Raw genomic sequence first — 20,126 nt, 5'->3', positions numbered from 1 at the left:
GAGGGAAATGCCCAAGGACATATTTAAGGTAAGAAGAGATAAAAGATTTTTCTCCATTTTTTTTATATACAACTTAGAATAGCAAACAAGCTGATGGCCCACCTGATGGAAAGTGGTAACCGTCGCCTATAGATATAAGCTACAGAGTATACTGTTTCGCCCATGATACCCCCCATGCATTGCCATTCCTGAGGACTCAGGTGTTATTTCTCCGTATCCAGTAAATTCACGCCATATCCCACCCTTCAAACCGAAACACAACTATGCAAACACAACTGCTTCACGGTAGAAACACGAATAGGACAGAGGTACCCAAGCAATCGACATCAGAGGGAAACTTTGTACAAAACAAAGTTTCCCTCTGGTGATCAATCTTAAATTATTGTTATTTGTAACTTTTTTTAATTTAATTTTAGATGTCCAAGAAATTAAGAAAGAGTCAAAGGAGCAGTCACTAGAACAAAAGCCAAGTTCGACGGATAAGGTGACAAGTGTGAATATACCAAATGACATCGAGGTTATGTGCACATCAGGCGGGGGCACCTCCGAGATCGTCAGCAAAGAGGGGGAGGTCGTTATTAGTGGGATACCGAAACCGCAGCCATTGAAACTTGTAAGTGTAAATAATAATGCTAATTACTAAATAAATAATGTTGACAATTTAAAAAAATTTAGTATTTGACCTTATTATGAACGCAACGATAAGGGATGTTTCATGGATCTCATCCTATATCCATGCATTTCTCCGCTCTTGTTTTCTTTACATTGTACACCCAACATTTGAATTTGGAGCATAGATTCTCGTGTAAATACATATTGTTTTGCTTTTGGTCAAAATCCGCATCTTTAATCTCTACATACTTAAAATGGAACAAGTGTTGGAGTAAGCCTTGTGGATTAAAAAAAAATATGGAAATCAGTTAGTACCATAATCGGCGTAACATGGTTGTAAAAAATGCAGACAAATAGAGTATTTGATTTGGAAAGTCTTAAAAAATATTTGTATTGATTTGGATGTATCTTGTATGTATCCAGTTACAAAAAAAATTAATACATTTACTTATTATTTATTATACAGGCGAGGTTGAATACAAGCGAGGTGTCCATAAAAACGACGAGTACCCCAACAGAATCCACACTAGTTATACCTGAAACTAAGGTATGATTCAGTCACATGATAATTATATTCGCTTCATTCGCTATGTTTCGGTTTGAAGGGTGGGATATGGCGTGAATTTACTGGATACAGAGAAATAACACCTGAGTCCTCAGGAATGGTAAGGCATGGGGGGGTATCATGGGCGAAACAGTATACTCCGTTATGTCCATGGAACTGCTCATGTCTATACGCAACGGTTACCACTTACCATCAGGTGGACCGTTAGCTTGTTTGCCATTCTAAGTTGTATAAAAAAAAATAGAATTTTACAATACATAAATTTTTAATTATTCCTTAATGTAATTTATATATTTTTTCTTTTTCAAAGGGGGTATCTATGGAGTCATATCTGTGTTTATGTAGTACAATAAGGAAATTGTTTGTTTATTAAGAAATTTAATAATTGTTAATTTAGCACTGCACGCACTAGATTAATGTGTCGCCGTACCATTTTTATTTTTATTTCATATAACCTTTTTTCCATCATGAATGTTCAGAAGAAACCAATATATAAATATACATGATACTTCTCATGAATTGGCGTTCCTGAAGACTAAGATATTACCTTCATACCCTGTAATTACACTGTTATATTCCACCCTGCAGTGTTCAGATCGAAGCGGTCATTTTAGCATAGCTACTCAGCGGCAGATACGAGTGGTATAGATGTAAACGTGCAGACGACTTTTGTGCAAAGTCTTCGTGTGGTTGTAATTTTAACATTTCATTGTTTTATGCGCAGCCTATAAAAGACGAAGAAGAGAAACCGAAGTTAGGCATCGAAATATTCAATCTAGACTCTGATGAGGAGGAGGATGCGGCGGTCGCTGCTCCAAAAGGTATATGCTTTTTCTTACATATATTTTTTTACCTTAAAATAAATATATATTTAGTGTTAATTTATATTTTCTTTGATATACTTTTAAATAGTTTGTCCTATATAGCTGTATATTCCAAATTTATTGATTGTTCTTTCTTGTTATAACTGCTTTAATGTAATCCCTCCTACATAAAATGAACAAGATATAGCTAGATATAGTTTTTTAGCCAAATCTGCAATGCACTTAGCAAAATTAGTATATTCCAGTACTGTTAAAAAGTAATATTTTTAGTTTATTAAATATACTTGGACAGGATTCGCAACTTTGTCAACACGAATTTTTGATAACGATCCTTCGAATACTTCTAAGTTTAACAGTGAAAACATAAGGACTAACAATGTTAATACATTATTTGTAGAGGAACCGTTAGCACCGCCTTCAGAGACGGCCAAGCAGGTGACAACCCATACGGGGAAAATCTGTGAAACCAACAAGTGTATCAACTATGCGTGTAAGAGTACGCGGGGGGTTACGTACTTCCATGCGGACGCCGCCACCATAGCGTACTACGACGCGGCCCGCAAGCGGAAACCCACAGTATGTCAGAACTGTGCAAATGTTGTCACTGAAAGGACACAGGTGTGTATTTTGTTGAAAGTAAAATTGTTTTTACAAAATTTTAAAAAATATGCACTCTATACCTTTACATGAAAGATCAATTTTAGACATCAGCAATTTTTACGGCCAGTATAATAAAATCGAAAAAAAAAAAATTAATTCATATAGGTTCATCATTTATGATGTTATACATTATTTCCGTTTTTTTACGAAGTAACTTTACTTGATAAAAAAGACGAATTTTCTTGCCAGTTCTTTTTTAAATTATTTTATTTCACAGTAACAAAAACAACAATCATAACTAGTTTTTAGAATTATTTTTATATTTTATAGTAATAGATATAAGTATAGCAATGTTAGATTATACCACAGAGTAAATGAAATTACACCGATAAATGTAACTAATATATTGTTGCAGAAACTTATTAATGGTATCAAAGAGTTCACACCCCTGTTGGAACTCGATATGACCAGGGTGTCTCAAGAACTGGTCGAGATATCTGACTCGGATTCTGAGGATGAGGCCGATGTCGGTGAGGAGATAAAAGAAACTGTAGGCGAGGCTGGCGCTAAGTAAGTATTGAAGGATTCATTTGTCCCATTTTTCATTATTTGTAATGTTACTTGTTGTTTATTATATTACATTACATTATATATATATATATATATATATATATATATATATATATATATATATATATATATATATATATATATATATAATGTTACATTATCCAAATTACATTACAAAATAATTTGTATTTTTATTATTATTAGTACTATTTACTATCCTATAATAACTTTTAATCACGTTTAAGTTTGTATAGAATTCGCATTTTTATTTTTTAAAGCCACGTGAAGTTGTCTTCATGAAGTAGCTTTGATTATAATTCATATTGAACTTCTTTAAAAAATATTTGTTTAAAGTTTCCATGGCCTATATGTTTTTTTTTTTGATGGGTGAAAATGGTATGGTAACCCCGCCTGCGCTAATGGGATACGCTGGCGGAGCACCAGTGAAGGGTGATAGATGAGAATGAAAACAGGCCAGTTAGCCCATCATGATGAATTCATCAGGAATTAACCGTGATAGTTTCCAGGGAGAACCGCGAGGAGGTCGACCTGGTTGAGTATTTTGCTAGCAATGGGATTCTCAGTCTCCATTACTAACAATCCCTTTTGCTCCCTGGTCTATATGTTGGCCCATAGAATCTTGAACTACATATATTTGAGGATCGGGCGTGTATCCCTTATGCTTTGACATTTCTGAGGAATATATTCTTATTCCACTGTATCTTGTAATTTCAGATTGTTAGAAGAGCACTTGGCTGATGTGATAAATAACACCTGGAAGAAATATAAGCTGGACCAACGGCTCACTGAAACAGAAGAAGAACTTAAGAAACAGCTCAGCATTCTAGAAGGCAAGTCTAATATTCAATGAGTCAATGAATGAACGAATGAAAACTCTTTATTGTGTTCCCTTCCAAGAATAATACAGATTATAAAGAGGGAGACTTTGTACAAAAGTCGATTGCTTGGGTACCTCTGTCCCATTCGTGTTTCAACCGTAAAGCAGTTGTGTTTGCATAGCTGTGTTTCGGTTTGAAAGGTGGGATGTGGCGTGAATTTACTGGATATGGAGGAATGACACCTGAGTCCTCAGGAATGGCAACGCATGGGGGGTATCATGGGCGAAACAATATACTCTGTTATGTCCATGGTACTGCTCATGTCTATAGGCGACGGTCACCACTTTCCATCATGTGGGCTGTCAGCTTGTTCGCCATTCTAAGTTGTATAAAAAAAAAAAAAAGATTTTATGTATCTAAACAAACAAAATTCAATGAATTGATTAGAAGGAAATTAGATATAAAGAATAGAGAGAAAGGGGTGAGGGGGGGGGGGGTAGTATCATTATATTTTATCACATCTCGTGTACATTTTTATTTCCTCAATAAAAAACAAAGTATCAAAAAGTGTTTATACTTTATTTACATATTCCGTGACGGTACAGAGGAGGGCAAAGAGATCGACACATTGCTGAACGAATGCCAGCGGGCGACCGACAAGTTGCGCGGTGAACTGTACGCCACGTTCGAGGTGGACCGGCACGAGTTGACACCGCTGGTCATATTCGATACGCCCAATAATCTGGTAAGTTTTTTTTTTAAGTTAAAAATGGAATTGTAAGTCTGTTTCATTGCATTTATCACAAAAATTGGATGTCGAAGTTTAAACAAACATTGTCTTTGTTTTTCAGTACATAACCACTGAATCGTCTACTGAGAATAACGCCACTACACGAGATGTAAGTACAGAATTAAGATAATATAGTTATAGGGTTGACTTCAACAAATCATAATAATTTTAATGGATGAGAATAGAATGGTTAGCCCGCCTGCGCTATTGGTACATACTGGCGGGGCACCGGTGAGAGATGATAGGTAAGGATGAATGCAGATCTGGTGGCCCATGATGAATTCGACAAAAATTAACCATGATGTTTTCCAAGGGGAAATTGCATTAAAAAATGACTATTCAAAAATCCTTATTACTAAAATTAATAAAAAATATTTATTGTTATTACTTCTACGTACATCGTCAACGTCATTTCTTAGTCCTTTATAAATAAAAATTAAAGTCTAAAGGTACGCACGATACTTAAAAATTTAGATTTACCCATTTCTTTATGGTTTCAGTACGTGCTCTGTCAGTGTACAGTCAGTATCTAAAAATTGGTTTTTTATTTCGCATCCGTTAGAGTATTAATATGAGAGATGAACTGAGATACTTAATTAAGAGATGCTTTTTACTGCAGGGTCGACAAAAGCGCCGGTTGTCATCAGCGAGCGATCCAATCAGCAAGCGCCCTGCAATTCCACTCGGATACACCCCGCTCGAAGCCACGCCCGCTGCCGCTGCCGTATCCGCTTCCGCTACCGTCTCCACCGACACCAAGCCACAGGTAACTAAATAAATACTAAATTATGTATAGTGATATACTAATAATACAATATGTCAATCAAGGGTGGGTAATATATATATATATATATGTTTTTTAATATTTTACTTTACTATTGAATAGATGAGGACATTATACTGGTAATAAATTTATTGATAAATTTATATAAATATTACGAATTTGCTATTCTTAAATTATTTAATTATTAATTGCAATTAAATTTTACTTTTTAATATTCTATTAATTACTTATGAAATATAAAGTTTAAAATTAAGCTGCGATCTTAATTTTTAGTGTTAAATTCCATTAATATTTCTTTTATTTATAGATAATTAAATAAAAGATTATATTTTCATTGTAAAAATAAAGGTTGATTGATTGATTGATTGATTGTCTTATTTTTTAGGAAATAAAGAGTGCTGCTATTGATTCGTCTAAGATTGACGACGATGTAAGTAACTATTGTATTTTTATAAAAAGTTTCATTTATAAATATAGTTATGGAAGTGAACGAAAAAGAAATATAGGTATATTTAAGATTAGTGTTGCTGGCTCCTTAAAAAAGTCAATTATGTACTCTCAGACACGTCTTTGTAAAGTTTCGCTCGCAACCTGGGATGGGCATCACACAAATCTAGTCTCACCCCTCCCTTCTAAATACGTATATGAAAAACGTATTTAGAAGAGACCTGGCAACGCACGCGTAAAGCCTCTGGTTTTGCAGGCGTTCATAGGCTATGGTAACCGCTTACCAATCAGGTGGATCATATGTTTATTTGCTACATCAGTAATACAAAAAAAAAAAATTGAACAATCATGAAACATAAATTGAATTGAAGTATTTATTCATGAATACTGCCACTAGTTTCTGATAATGTGTTTATATACCATATATTTTACAGAAAGATATATCGGTGGTGAAGTTATCGGCGGAATCGGCGCCGTCGGACCTGCCCCCGCCCGGCGAGTGCAGCCGGCCGCCGCTGCGAGTCGGGATGACGGTGTACGCGATGCGCAACGTGTTTGGCTCCTGGTCGTTGGCCAAAATCACTGAATGCCAGCCAAGGAGCAGCGTGGTGAGTTTAAAATTTCCTTTGTTACAGTTTAATTTTAATATTAATATTTTTATTCAAGCGAACTTAATTACAAGCATTTTTTAAATAGACATTTTTTTTATTATTCTGCAATTATTACAGTACCATATTGTCTGGTTCATATTTCAATTGTAGCGGGTTTGATTCCTGCACAATACAAATGTTTTTATTTGGAATTTGGAAGACAAGATCTTCCTGTCATTTTTGCATTAGGAAATTAAATAAACCATTCTAACAACTCAGAACTTGTTACAGTTATAATTGCCACAAGTCTATGAATTAATTATAAAAAGTTTTAACAACTCAGAGTTACCACTAGCCAATTTACAACAACACTAACTCTGAATTCACAATGATTGCATTATTAAAAACTGAATAGACGACTCTAATAATAAAGAATAATTACAAGGATAAATGCCTCATATCTTCACACTTCTCTCTTCCCTTCTCCCCTCTCCCCTCCCCCCTCTATCTATCTATCTCTTTCTCTCTCTTATCTTTTCCAACTTTACAACCGTTGAATTAATCTATAATTAGCTCTGCTAGCTCAAAATTCCCACAAATGACATTACCACGAGGGAAACGATAAATTATTTATGACTACAGCACTAGTTCATAATATTAGAACTAAATGTGTGGAACTGTGATAATTGATACTACAAGTGATATTAGCAAAAATAAAATGGTGAATGTCTGTGACTGTGAATAATAGACTGAAATAATTGAAAATTACCGCAAGTAAAATTTTGAATATTTGTTCCTGTAGCACCAGTTTACAGTGTGCCGCGTGAAGTTCGAGAACCGAACGAAGAATTTATGCAGGACAACGACTGCGCGGTGCCTCGCCTACTACGATCCGGCCGACTGCAGGCTTACCATTGGTCAGTATATGTATATACTCGCTGGCACTGCAAATATATATATATAGTTAGTCGCGAGTATACATACTGCATTGTAATTACACATATTGGCTTTAATCACGTTTTAAATTCTCGAATAGTTTAGTCTTGTAAATAATTAGAATCTTGGCAAATTCAAATTATCTTTATTTAAATAGACTTGTTTACAAACTCTTTCAAATCGCCATATTTTATGACTTTACTTGTGGGTACGGAATATTGTTATCTGCTGAGAAGAATCCACAAGAAACTCATAAGTTACTCTTTTAAATATCTTTTAACATTATGTGTATTTATTTAAATGTACATACTGCATTGTAATAATAAATGTCAAAAAACATGATTCCTTACAAAGTATAAAGGCATGTATTTTAATCAAATATCTAAACGAATATTATATATGAACAAATAAATATTTTAAAAGGGAGAGATTTTGTTTTTTTATTGTAATTGATAAACTCAAAAAATGCTTGGCCGATTTAAAAGTTCGTTCACCTGTAAAGAGCTACATTATCAGCACGTAACATGAACTGTATAGTATAAAAACATTTTTTATTCAACAAAGTAACTTTAGAAATAGATAATTTATTAACTTTTTATTTATTTTAATTTTGTTGTTTGTCACCCTGTTATTTGGATAAAAAAATATACTAAGATGATTCACTAATTGGGTCAAGTAAGGAAAAATAGATTATCCCTACGTATAAATGGAGCAAGTGAAATTTAATGAATTTTTAATTTAATTCCCCAGGTACTAGAGTGATAGCGTTATTCAAAGGCAACCAAATGAAGAAAGATTCCTTCTACTCGGGTGTGATCGCTGAGATACCAAATCCAGTCAATAGTTACAGGTAGATTTTTAAAATGTAAAAATTCTAAAAATCATATACTGCTATCTCTTTTTTGTAATGGATATCTTTTTATGCAACTTAGAATGGCAAACAAGCTGACGGCCTCACTCATGGAAAAGGCACCTCTGTCCTACTCGTGTTTCTGCCGTGAAGCAGTTGTGCTTGCATGTGTTTCGGTTTGAAGGATGGGATATGACCGGATATGGCAGTAAATTTACAGGGTACAGGGGTAATAACACCTGAAGCCCCGGGGGAAAGGCATTGTTAGTAATGGAGACTAAGAATCCCATTGCTAGCAATATACCCAACTAGGTCGATCTCTTCGCGGTTCCCCCTGGAAACTATCATGGCCTGTTTTCATTCTCATCGATCACCCTTCACTGGTGCTCCGCCAGCGTATCCCGTTACCGCAGGCGGGGTAGCCATTCCATTTTCACCCATTACAAAAAAAATACTTGTGGCCCCAGGAATGGTAACGCATGGGGGGTATCATGGGCGAAACATTACACTCTGTTGTGTCCATGATACTGCTCATGTCTAAAGGCGACGATTACCACTTTCCATCAAGTGGGCCGTCACCTGGTTTGCCATTCTAAATTGTATACAAAAATGTGCAGGTACCTGGTATTTTTCGACGACGGGTACGCGCAGTACGTGCGGCACGCGGACGCGCGGCCGGTGTGCGAGGCGTCGCCGCTGGTGTGGGAGGAGGTGCACCCGTTCTCGCGCGAGTTCGTGCACCAGTACCTCGCCGCCTACCCCGAGCGGCCCATGGTGCGACTGCATGCCGGACAGAGCCTCAAGACCGAGTGGAACGGTATCTATACCATACACACATACCCACATAGCCACATTCTCGGTCTACATCCACGCCACAACACCAGTTACCCATTCTCGATCCTGCTAAAACTCAGCAGCTACATTTTTCTGGTTCGAACTCGCAAGTAACTCGCCATTATGCTTTTCAATTTACAGTATACAGTAATTTTTCAAATGTCAATTAATATTATGTGTAATAATTTAAATTAAAAAGTATCACCCATTAACTGTCCACTGAACATAGGCTTGGTGAGTTTTTCCAGAACTTGTGCATGATGTACTAATACCGAGCACATTTGTCACTTAAGATCTATCTCTATATGTAATTAGCCCATATCAATCTACTATTGGGCATAAAACTCACTTTTTGTTGCACCACTTGTAACGGTCGTATACTAACTCCATCCACTATTTTCTTAGGAATTATGTCACCCGAGCATCACATCGATTTAATAATAAATGAATGTAATATAATTAAATTAAAAACTACTGAATTCCCGTCGGAATGTTGTCTTTGCTGTAAAAATTAATTATTCAGAAACCATAGATCCTGAATGGGATGAAGTAACAATAACCAGTTATAATATTTATGAAGAAGGAAGGTGTTTGGAAAAAGTAACAGAAATAAAAAAAAAATATTTCAATAGGCAGGTGGTGGGCCTCCCGTGTGATAAAGGTGGACGCCTCGTTAGTACAAGTCCACTTCGAAGAGGACAATCGTACCGAATGGATATACCGCGGGTCGACGCGGCTGGCGCCTCTTTACTTGGAACTGCAAGCCGCGGAACGACACCGTGCCAGGCCCTTGCCACGCAGCAAACAAGTCAAGGTAAACTATAGTTTATTTCAGTGGAAATTAATGAAAATATAAACGAGCAATTAACCTGTTGATGTCTGCTGATGTCCAATAGTAGACAAAAACCAAATTTGTTACTAAATTCATTTAGAGAGTGTAGAAAATCGAAACAGTATACTCTGTTACGTCCATGGTACTGCTCACGTCTATAGGCGACGATTATCACTTTCCATCAGGTGGGCCGTCAGCTTGTTTGCCATTCTAAGTCGTATAAAAAAACAGTCACAAGTCAAGTGTTGAATTATCATAGAAATGATAATTTATCACTCCCGTGATAATTTAACAACACTTGATTACCTTTTCATTAAGTTTCGTCTGCTCCCTGTGTTATAAAAGACAATTCTGTTAAACAAGTCTGTCATTCATTATTTGTAATAGGATCCTAGTATCATGATAGGAGGGGACAGAATTGTTAGTAAAGTGGACGAGTAATCTAATTGCTAGCAATTAATCCTGTTAGGACGTTGTTTACATGGTTCCCCATGGAGTCCACTATGGTTAATTGCCAGTAAATTTTTCACATTATAGTAACTAACCTAACTTTACCCATCATTTCTCATTGGTACCCCATTAACGTACCAAGAAATTACTAGACCATAATATTTCTAAAAATTTATTTCATATTTTTTTTTTTTGATGTGTGAAAATGGTATGGTAACCCTACCTGCGCTAACGGGATACGCTGGCGGAGCACCAGTGATGGGTGATAGATGAGAATGAAAATGAAAACAGGCCAGTTAGCCCATCGTGATTAATTCATCAGGAATTAACCACGATAGTTTCCAGGGAGAACCGCGAGGAGGTCAACCTGGTTGGGTATATTGCTAACAATAGGATTCTCAGTCCCCATTACTAACAATCCCTTTCCCCCCATTTATTTCATATTAAAACGCTAAACTCCGTTAGAAATAAATTATATATTTTTTTCACTGTATTTAAAGTTTTGTTTTTTCAGACAAACATGCCTTATGTGGAATACACACGTTCAGATGAAAATAAAACGACCGAAGGCGTTGCGCAAGCGCAAGAGGTGGGTATACTGTTCTTTTCTTGACTTCTATGACAAAATTGTGGTATAATATTAATTAGGTTGCCTATGTATGTATGTCTGTTTCATAGTTAATTTTGTCAAAATTAAAGACTTTTATAAAAAAAAAAGTTACATTAGATGTAGGTGATTTATAAATGACATCTTATCATGCTTTGATGCGTTAAATTCATTAAAAAAAATGAAAATATTTATTACTCGTCAGTGCATCATTTATGTTACGATTGAAGCATGTTTTTTTTAAACAAAATTAACTAGTTTTTTTTTTTTTTTATTTAGGAAATGCGTCGTCAACGAGCGGTCGCGAAGAAATCAACAACACCTGCCAGCCAGCAACCACCACCAGTGGCGGCCACTAACCTCGACAGCGTCACCAGCAGAGTTGTGGTATGTATTGGTATAGATTATTTTCACGCTAAATCCCTTGCGAGGTAGACGAAGATAAGCATATATAATATAAAGAATGTAGGGGGCAGGTTGGCCAAAACGAAAGCAACTGATTCAGGTCGATGATCTGAATCAGACGGCAAATTATTTTCACACCGGAAATGCACCACAGCTATATAATAAACGATTCTTACTTTTGACGCCGCTCAATGTATTTGAAATTTTATGACATACCGTTCTCCACGCGACGCGGAATCTATACCGCGTGCCTCTTCGTAGGTATTTTTCGTACGCTTGTGGCATTGGCCTCCAACAGCTGATTCCGCGCGTTGCTGTAGAACTATAATATATTGCTGTTTTCTGGTATTTCATATTATTTTACTATAAAATTTCATTATTTCTTTATATTATGAATGATATTAAACATGCGAAATATTTAAAAAATTAAAAAAAGAATTTCCACTGATATTCAGTTCATAATAATAGTATGATTTCATTGTTCTAGTTTTTGCCAACCTGTCTCTTACACCCTATATATATGTTTATTTATATATGTATACATATATTAGTATATTATAGTGCGCCACCTACCCTTCATGTTTTTATTAATGTCTTTTACCTAAAAGTGGTGTGTGCTTAAAAAACTGCCTTTTGGGTCACTTCACCTTAATTATTTATTGTATTTCTTATATCATAGTACTACACGCCGAAAAATGCCGTTAAGCCATACAAAATGGTACCTCACTCGTGTGGTCCCAAGTGCAAGAGAACTGATGTGCTAGCACTGAAGGATCTGAGGACGTACAATCCACTAGCTAAGCCCTTACTCAGCGGCTGGGAGAGGTAAGTTACTTTATAGAAACTTTTATTTAATTTACTGTGTTTGTTTAGGTAAAATCTTGCAAGCTAAATTAGTTCTTACTAATCCATTTTGCTGAAATTTTACTCTCAAACGATACATATTCAATATTGTGGTATTTACAAAATGGCCGCAGTCACAAGATGACGGATAGTGTATATTTTGTCAACCCTGTTGATATAAGTACCAAACAGAGTAGGTAATAATAATAAAACGTTATAGCTTGTTATTAAAATTGAATTTGAATAGACTTCTCAGTCGCTAAAAACTCTACCTCTGCTATGATTATACTCGTATTAGTGGTAGAGGAAGTGGTAGAGAAGTCTACAATTTAATATGTGTAAATTTAGACATTGGGCAAACAAAAATAAATTAATAAAGTACTAGGCAAAAGATAATTAAAAATTGTGTCTTACAAAGAAATCGACTTTAACCGTGAAAAAAATCAGCTATTTTGATCTGAAAGCTAAATTTTTAATCTAATTTTAATAAAATTTCTATAGGACAAAAAAAAAATTACAAATCAGTTTATAATTGACTGAGTTATGGCCCATAACTTATGGGGTAACAACCATTAAAAAAATGCAACTAAATTGGAAAGCTCCTTGTTTTTGATTTCAATCAGCTACAGTAAACAGGCAGTGATCGAGAAATAAAATACAGTGAAAACTCTATATAGCGAAATCGAGGGGACCGGGTATTTTAATGCGTTATAAAAAGCTTTTATTGAAAGAAGAGTAAAAAAAACAACATAATTTTACAAATAAGTACCTTTTAATTTTGACAAAAATAAAAAAAAAAATAAAAAAAAATACATACCAAAGTTATAATCAGTTATCTTTGTTTGTTGTTTTTGTACTATGCCAGTATTTTAATTGTATCTTTTCTTGTATTTTATTCATGACCTGCGATATAGTGGGATCATCTTCGTTAAAAATAAGTTTTTGAAAAGAAGAAATATTTACAATTCTGTCTATATTGTATTTCAAGGCCAGTGAAACTAATATTTATCGGGGTTCCAATAACGATATATTGTTTCGTTATTAAGAGTGATTGTATCGCCTGTGTAAAATGTTACAATACAAGAGTAACAATGTAAATCAAACACATCTTAGCAATGACATTTTGAGTCATTTGTTAAATAGAGACTTGAGATTTATTCGTAAAAAACATTACTGTAATTTTTTAACTAATATTATTACAGTGAACGCTCTATATAAGTAACATTCTTTATATTTTGTTTATTCTACTCGGCTTAGTTAGTGAAAGAAATTAGTAAAAATATTTTCCACACGGTAAAGTATTTTTATACTATTTTTTTTTCCTATAAGCAATTTTTCCCAATAAGAAATTTTTTTATTGAAATTTGTTCAAATGAGTTGCTTATATAGAGCGTTCACTGTATTACAGTTTTATAAGGTTACAGTAGTTGTGATTTTAGAACTGGGTTCCTAAATAGGTTGATACAATAACCTGTGTAAGTGTTATAGTTTACCAGAGGGAGACTTTGTAAAAAAGTCGATTGCTTGGGCGCTTCTGTTCCATTCGTGTTTCTACCGGGAAGCAGTTGTGTTTGCATGGCTGTGTTTCGGTTTGAAGGGTGGGATATGGCGTGAATTTACAGGGTACAGAGGAATAACACCTGAGTCCTCAGGAATGGCAACGCACGGGGGGTATCATGGGCGAAACAGTATACTCTGTTACGTCCATGGTACTGCTCATGTCTATAGGCGACGGTTACCGCTTTCCATCAGGTGGGCCGTCAGCTTGTTTGGCATTCTAAGTTGTATAAAAAAAAATAGAAGTCCGCTAAGTAGAGTTGACGGCGCGTTATAGGCAGATAGTGCGGTACAAGGGCCACAAGGAGGTGATGTACCGGGCGCCGTGCGGGCGGCGGCTGCGCGGGCCGCGCGAGCTGCACGCGTACCTGTCGCGCGTGGGCTCCGAGCTGCCCGTCGACCTGTTCGACTTCGCGCCCAACACGCACTGCCTCGCCGAGTTCGTGCTCAACAAGTGCCTCGTCGGCAAGAAGGTGCGCGCTCACGCAACAAACAAAAACATTATACACTACCTGATGCCCGTCACTTTGTCCGCGTGGTGTTTGTTATTCTTGTTCTGTATGTATCGATGTATGTTTTTATACCATTTACCAAAATTAACAAATGACATGTCGTTCCCACTCTTTGCCATAGGTCAAAATGACTTTACTTAAGTAGGTTGTGTATTAAGCTGTATAAGTTACTATAGTGTTTTAACTATCCCACAGGAACTCTTTAATTTTACGTAATTAAAAGTATCTAAAATGTTGACTGAGGATGTAAGGTACCCCCATGCAAAGTTTTATTTAAATCGGTCCAATAGTTTCAGAGATTAACCCGTACAAACAGACAGAGGAACAAAAAATTTGAAAAAATTCTGGATGTGTTCTTTTTTGCTTCTAACATCCCCCCTGGACTCGGTTTTTAGCGTTATTTTTTCTATATACAGACATTCGACCTCTATAGTTTTATTATATGTATAGATTAAGAGCGTTCACAATCAAGTGTGGCAACGTCGCAATTAACTGTCAATTTACAGAAACGAATAATATCAATGTTTCTGATTGATTATTTAAAAAGAGCTCCGCTAGCGAACTAAAACTATAATCACAAAATACATATAAATTTTGCATTAAAAACTACACCTACTTCATTTTAATATCAGTTGATCAACTTTATACCTCTAAAAATACATTACCATTTTGATTTATTATCCAATAATTTTTAATTACACTTTTAAATTTTTTATTATTTTCGAATTTAATTACGTGCGTACAAAATGATGTTGATCTCTTCACTTACCACAGGACTTGTCGCACGGCAAAGAAAACGTTCCCGTTCCGTGCGTGAACTACTATGACGACTCGCTGCCGGAGTTCTGTTCGTACAACACGGAGCGGACGCCCACCGCTGGGGTCCCACTTAACTTGGACCCCGAGTTCCTGTGCGGGTGCGACTGTACGGACGATTGCCAGGTATTTGACTCGAAATATTATTGGAATAATAAAAAAAATATTTTTAATGTTTATTGAATTTATTAGGTGGAAATTTATTTACTTTTTATTGCATGAATTAAAAATAATAAGTAAAGTAAATTCTAATGAGAAGTGATACAAGAGGCGGCCTTTGTTTGCTAAGCAATCTCTTCCAGACAATCTTTGGATAGAGTCATTGAGAAAAAAGACTAATTATAGATAGTACTCTATCTATAATTAGTCTCCTGTATAAATACAAATGTAGACCAATCATTTAGTAAAGTTTGTACAGCTATTTGTTACGCAATCACATTTAAACGATTGTTTTTGAATAAAATTTTGTACATAGATAAATAATATCCTAAATAAACTCCTAATTATAAGTTTTTGTCTAAAGTCACGCGGGATACAGCTATTGTTATCATAAACATGTTAGTGTATTGTTATCCCTAATGGTGGCAAAAACTCTGTGCTCACATTATATTAGCTATATATATTTCTTCGTACTTATTGTTATAAATGTATCAATATATGCTGTGTTTCCCTATAAAAAATTGTTACACTCAGTTCTAAATTTCATAATCGTATATATATTTGGACAATTTTGTGGAAACAATTGTTAGTGAACCTACATAAATAAATAAAAAAATAATTAAGTTATTCTAACTTTCTCAGGATAAGACTAAATGCGCGTGCTGGAAGATGACACTAGAGGGCGCCCGGACAATCGGCCTGGACGGACCCAATGTGGGATACGTGTACAAACGGCTACCGGAACCCCTGCCTTCCGGCATATATGAATGTAACTCAAGGTATTAAACGACCATTCCCATTACTGCTAGTAAAAATAATTTGTATAAAGTAATGCATGCGAAACTCAATCAAAGTTGTTATGTAGGCAACATTGAATGCATCCGTTTGCGTACACTTGCAATGCCAATTCTGTGTTGCCATCATGTCAATATTTTCACGTTGATATATTTACAATTATCGAATTCTAATATTACTCTCTTATTCATAAACACGTCAAACCTCATAAACCTATTTTAGCTATTGAAGTGTTTTGTTCTTTTGCACTAATTTCTCAATATAAAATATAGTGATAAAATACTCTAAGAATATTTTATCACTGTCTTGCAGGACTTTTAAATTTTATAAATAAGGGATTTAGTCTTTAAGAACACAAATGCAAACGATATCCAGCCTTGATGTACCCCAGTTTTTATAGGTGCTTAAGTATAAGTTTCCAGGTATATTTGAAATGTGTCTTTCTTATGATCTTATCATATTATAAATTGATTAATATTTAGATTTGAGTTTTACTTTTTATAAATGCTTGTTTATATTCGTATATAAGGTCCAATTTTGTTTGACCCGACATGAATTCTGTATGTATTTGTAATGGCAGTAATGTCCTATTCTATCTCGTTTTTTCATGTAGGTATTAACATTCTTCAAAAGGGGGTAAAGAGGTTTCTTCAGGGTCGGCAACGCGCGCGTAATGCCTCTGGTATTGCAGGCGTTCATAGGCTACGGTAACCACTTACCATTAGGTGGACCGTTTGCTTGTTTGCCACCTTAGTGGTATAAAAAAAATGCTGTTTTTAAATATAAATTTGAATACATATTTTTTATTTGACCAAATGAACAAATACTAGCTTCCTTTTTATTTTTTACAGATGTAAATGTAAACCAACATGCCTGAATCGCGTCGCTCAACATCCTTTGCAGTTGAAATTACAGGTAATTGGATCCTGCTAGAAATTACGAAACAACTTGAGTTTAGTAAAGTACAGTTAAAAAATGAATGATTTTGTTTGTGAAATTCTGGATTCAATTTAAGAAATAAACTGTAATTTTTTTCAGACCTTCATGTTACGAATTTTTGTAGATCTTGGTGATCAGAACTGGGTTTGCTCATAGATCTTTTTAAAACAGTTTTTCATAACACAGGATAACGTAATTCGAGAACTGAGTTATTAATCTAATTGTGTGAGATTAAAAAAATATTTTAATATTTTTTTTTTCTAAAACTTTTCTCTATTTTCTACCTGTGCAGGTGTTCAAGACGCTCAACCGTGGCTGGGGTATCCGGGCATTGAATGATGTCCCCAAAGGTTCCTTCCTCTGCGTGTACGCTGGTAACCTGCTCACCGATGCCACCGCCAATCTTGTCAGTAATAACAGATTTATAAGTCTTTGGAAAATCATAATATTAATATTCAATTGATAGTATTCATGTAACTGTGTAATATGAATGCATTTATTAAAAAAAAACTCTTGTATTTCTATCAGTTTTTTTTATTTTTTTTTTATTTATTATTACAAAATACAGAGTTACAGAAATTATGTTACATTAGCATTCAGAAACCACGTAGGTTTTTATTTTTACTAAATACATTAAAACTATTTAATTTGTTTTAATATCATGCAAGAAGTATCGTTTTAATTTTTTTTTTATACAACTTAGAATGGCAAACAAGCTGACGGCCCACCTGATGGAAAGTGGTAACCGTCGCCTATAAACATGACCAGTACCATGGACATAACAGAGTATACTGTTTCGCCCATGATACCCCCATGTGTTGTCATTCCTGAGGACTCAGGTATTATTCCTCTGTACCCAGTAAATTCACGCCATATTCTACCCTTCAAACCGAAACAGCCATGCAGACACAACTGCTTCACGGTTGAAACACGAATGGGACAGAGGTACCCGAGCAATCGACTTTTGTACAAAGTCTCCCTATACACTGATAGCGGGAAAAATGGTCATCCACTTATTTCGATATCGCCAATATCGGTCGGATATCTATTTTCGAATATCTATTTTCGAATATGTTAAAAGTGTGTTATCCAATATTATTTTTTGGATAACAGACATTTATATTCGTTATTGGATCAGTATATGCATATTGTAACTACAATATATAGATATTGCTATATATTACTTGCTTCTACTATCTAATACAAAATTAGGTGGAGCTTATATTATGGGTACCTGGACAACTTATGAATGAAATTAATCATGCTGTATATACGAGGGCGGTCGCACGATAATAACTTTGTACCAATAGCGCTCGCGTAAATAACTGTTATGGTGAGCGAACGGCTGACTACCTAGTTCAGTGATTCTCAACCTTTTTTTTGTTGCGGCACACATTTAACGCTTTCAAAATTTGGCGGCACACAAAGAAAAAGATAAAATATATAACAATATCAGTTGTCCAATATAGTAAAGCTGGCAGGTGGCAAGTTTACTACCATCTCCCTGACCAATGAGGGTTCTTGTTAGTTTCTTAAATCTTGTCTAACAGTCAAGTATATCTACAGGATGGTTTAAACGAAGGCGACGAGTACCTAGCAGAGTTGGACTATATCGAGGTTGTGGAACAGATGAAGGAAGGCTACGAGGAAGATATCCCAGAAGCTGACAAGAAGCTCGATAAGGTTGACTCAAGTACTAATAATCCTACCTTCTTCCATATCACATCATCGAGGTTTTTTTAATTGGGATGAAAAGGAATGTAAACTCAGCCTGCGCTAATGGGGGGAAAGGGGTTGTTTGTAATGAGAATCTAACAACTTTATTGCTAGCAATATATCTTTAAAGGCCGATCTCCACGCGGTTCCCCCTGAAAACGATCTTTATCAATTCTTGTCGTGATGGGCCAACTGACCTGCTTTCATCCTCACCTATCATCCTTAACTGGATCTCCGTTAAATATACCGATAGCGTAGGCGGAGTTACCATTCCATTATCACCTATTAAAAAATTTCTAACACTGGTAAAGTACCAGTGAGTGATGACAAATAAAGATGAAGTCAGATCAGTGGCTTAGCGTCACAGTTTCATTAGGAATTGACCACAATGGTTTCCAAGGGATATATGGATATGATGAGAGAGATTAAATATGGATAATAGACAAACTGGGCCTATTGTTTGCAATGAGACCGCTGGATCTCAGTAATATCAATTCTCCCCCCCCTCCCCCATCACATCTTTCAATTAGAATAGACAGCAGTTAGAATTATAGCTAATTACTGTTTTTTCTCTATCAGGAAGCCGATAACTGCGACGAGGAGCAATCGTCCAGTTCGGATGACGAGATCAATAAAAGGGAAGAAAAAGAGGATGACGACTTTCAGCCAGGACATATCGGTTTGGGCGTTCAAGAGTTCAAGTAATTTGGAAATTTTATTTTGATCTACTTAAAATAGGATACAATACCTGTCCCTTGATCTAGAACAGCCTTTCCCAAAGTGGGCGATAATGTCCTCTTGTGGGCGCTGTAGGCCGAAAGGGGGGCGGTAAGAGATCCAGATAAAATGGGTGCATTGTGTAGAGGCTTGGGGCGAAGGTTGTTGATCTTGAAGTAATAGTGGTTTTTAAGTAAAAATTAATTAATCTCAAAGTGGACAGGAAACAAAATAAATTTGGGTACTCCTGATCTGGAATATTATGATCTATCTACAAACTTTTATTCCAAATTTTTTAAAAATATTTTACCCCCTTATTATATAAACATCTAATAGTAATAATAGTTTTTTAGAGGTACATTCTTAATTTACTATGGAGGGGGGGGGGGCGGGGGGTTGCCAGTAGTTGCCACGCTTGGCATGCCGGTTGTCAACCGCAGTTAGGTCTTTTGAGATATTTTAAGAGGAACGCTGCTGCCCATTCCTCAACCATTTTTTTTTTACACATTAGAATGGCAAACAAGCTGACGGCCCACC

General features: G+C 35.5%; 1 protein-coding gene across 1 annotated transcript in view; it reads left to right on the top strand.

The window, feature by feature from the left end:
* Positions 1-20,126, top strand: part of LOC113514571 (uncharacterized) — a 30,624-nt gene that overhangs the window by 5,428 nt on the left and 5,070 nt on the right. Inside the window, exons 6-30 of the mRNA XM_026898675.3 lie at positions 417-613; positions 1,079-1,159; positions 1,902-1,998; positions 2,399-2,619; positions 3,017-3,171; positions 3,907-4,022; positions 4,616-4,755; positions 4,862-4,909; positions 5,420-5,566; positions 5,970-6,014; positions 6,466-6,639; positions 7,424-7,538; positions 8,308-8,407; positions 9,025-9,224; positions 9,874-10,055; positions 11,038-11,112; positions 11,410-11,517; positions 12,215-12,360; positions 14,213-14,408; positions 15,222-15,389; positions 16,065-16,201; positions 17,069-17,132; positions 17,449-17,562; positions 18,723-18,839; positions 19,452-19,573. Of these exons, the coding sequence (XP_026754476.1) occupies positions 417-613; positions 1,079-1,159; positions 1,902-1,998; positions 2,399-2,619; positions 3,017-3,171; positions 3,907-4,022; positions 4,616-4,755; positions 4,862-4,909; positions 5,420-5,566; positions 5,970-6,014; positions 6,466-6,639; positions 7,424-7,538; positions 8,308-8,407; positions 9,025-9,224; positions 9,874-10,055; positions 11,038-11,112; positions 11,410-11,517; positions 12,215-12,360; positions 14,213-14,408; positions 15,222-15,389; positions 16,065-16,201; positions 17,069-17,132; positions 17,449-17,562; positions 18,723-18,839; positions 19,452-19,573 (3,265 nt within the window). The remainder of the gene's footprint in view (positions 1-416; positions 614-1,078; positions 1,160-1,901; positions 1,999-2,398; positions 2,620-3,016; positions 3,172-3,906; positions 4,023-4,615; positions 4,756-4,861; positions 4,910-5,419; positions 5,567-5,969; positions 6,015-6,465; positions 6,640-7,423; positions 7,539-8,307; positions 8,408-9,024; positions 9,225-9,873; positions 10,056-11,037; positions 11,113-11,409; positions 11,518-12,214; positions 12,361-14,212; positions 14,409-15,221; positions 15,390-16,064; positions 16,202-17,068; positions 17,133-17,448; positions 17,563-18,722; positions 18,840-19,451; positions 19,574-20,126) is intronic.

The sequence above is a fragment of the Galleria mellonella genome, unplaced genomic scaffold (genome assembly GCF_026898425.1).
Source record: "Galleria mellonella isolate WM207_F2 unplaced genomic scaffold, CSIRO_AGI_GalMel_v1 utg172, whole genome shotgun sequence".
NCBI lineage: Eukaryota > Metazoa > Arthropoda > Insecta > Lepidoptera > Pyralidae > Galleria > Galleria mellonella.
Note: the sequence above shows the minus strand (reverse complement) of the source record. Positions and strands in the feature narration are given on the sequence as shown.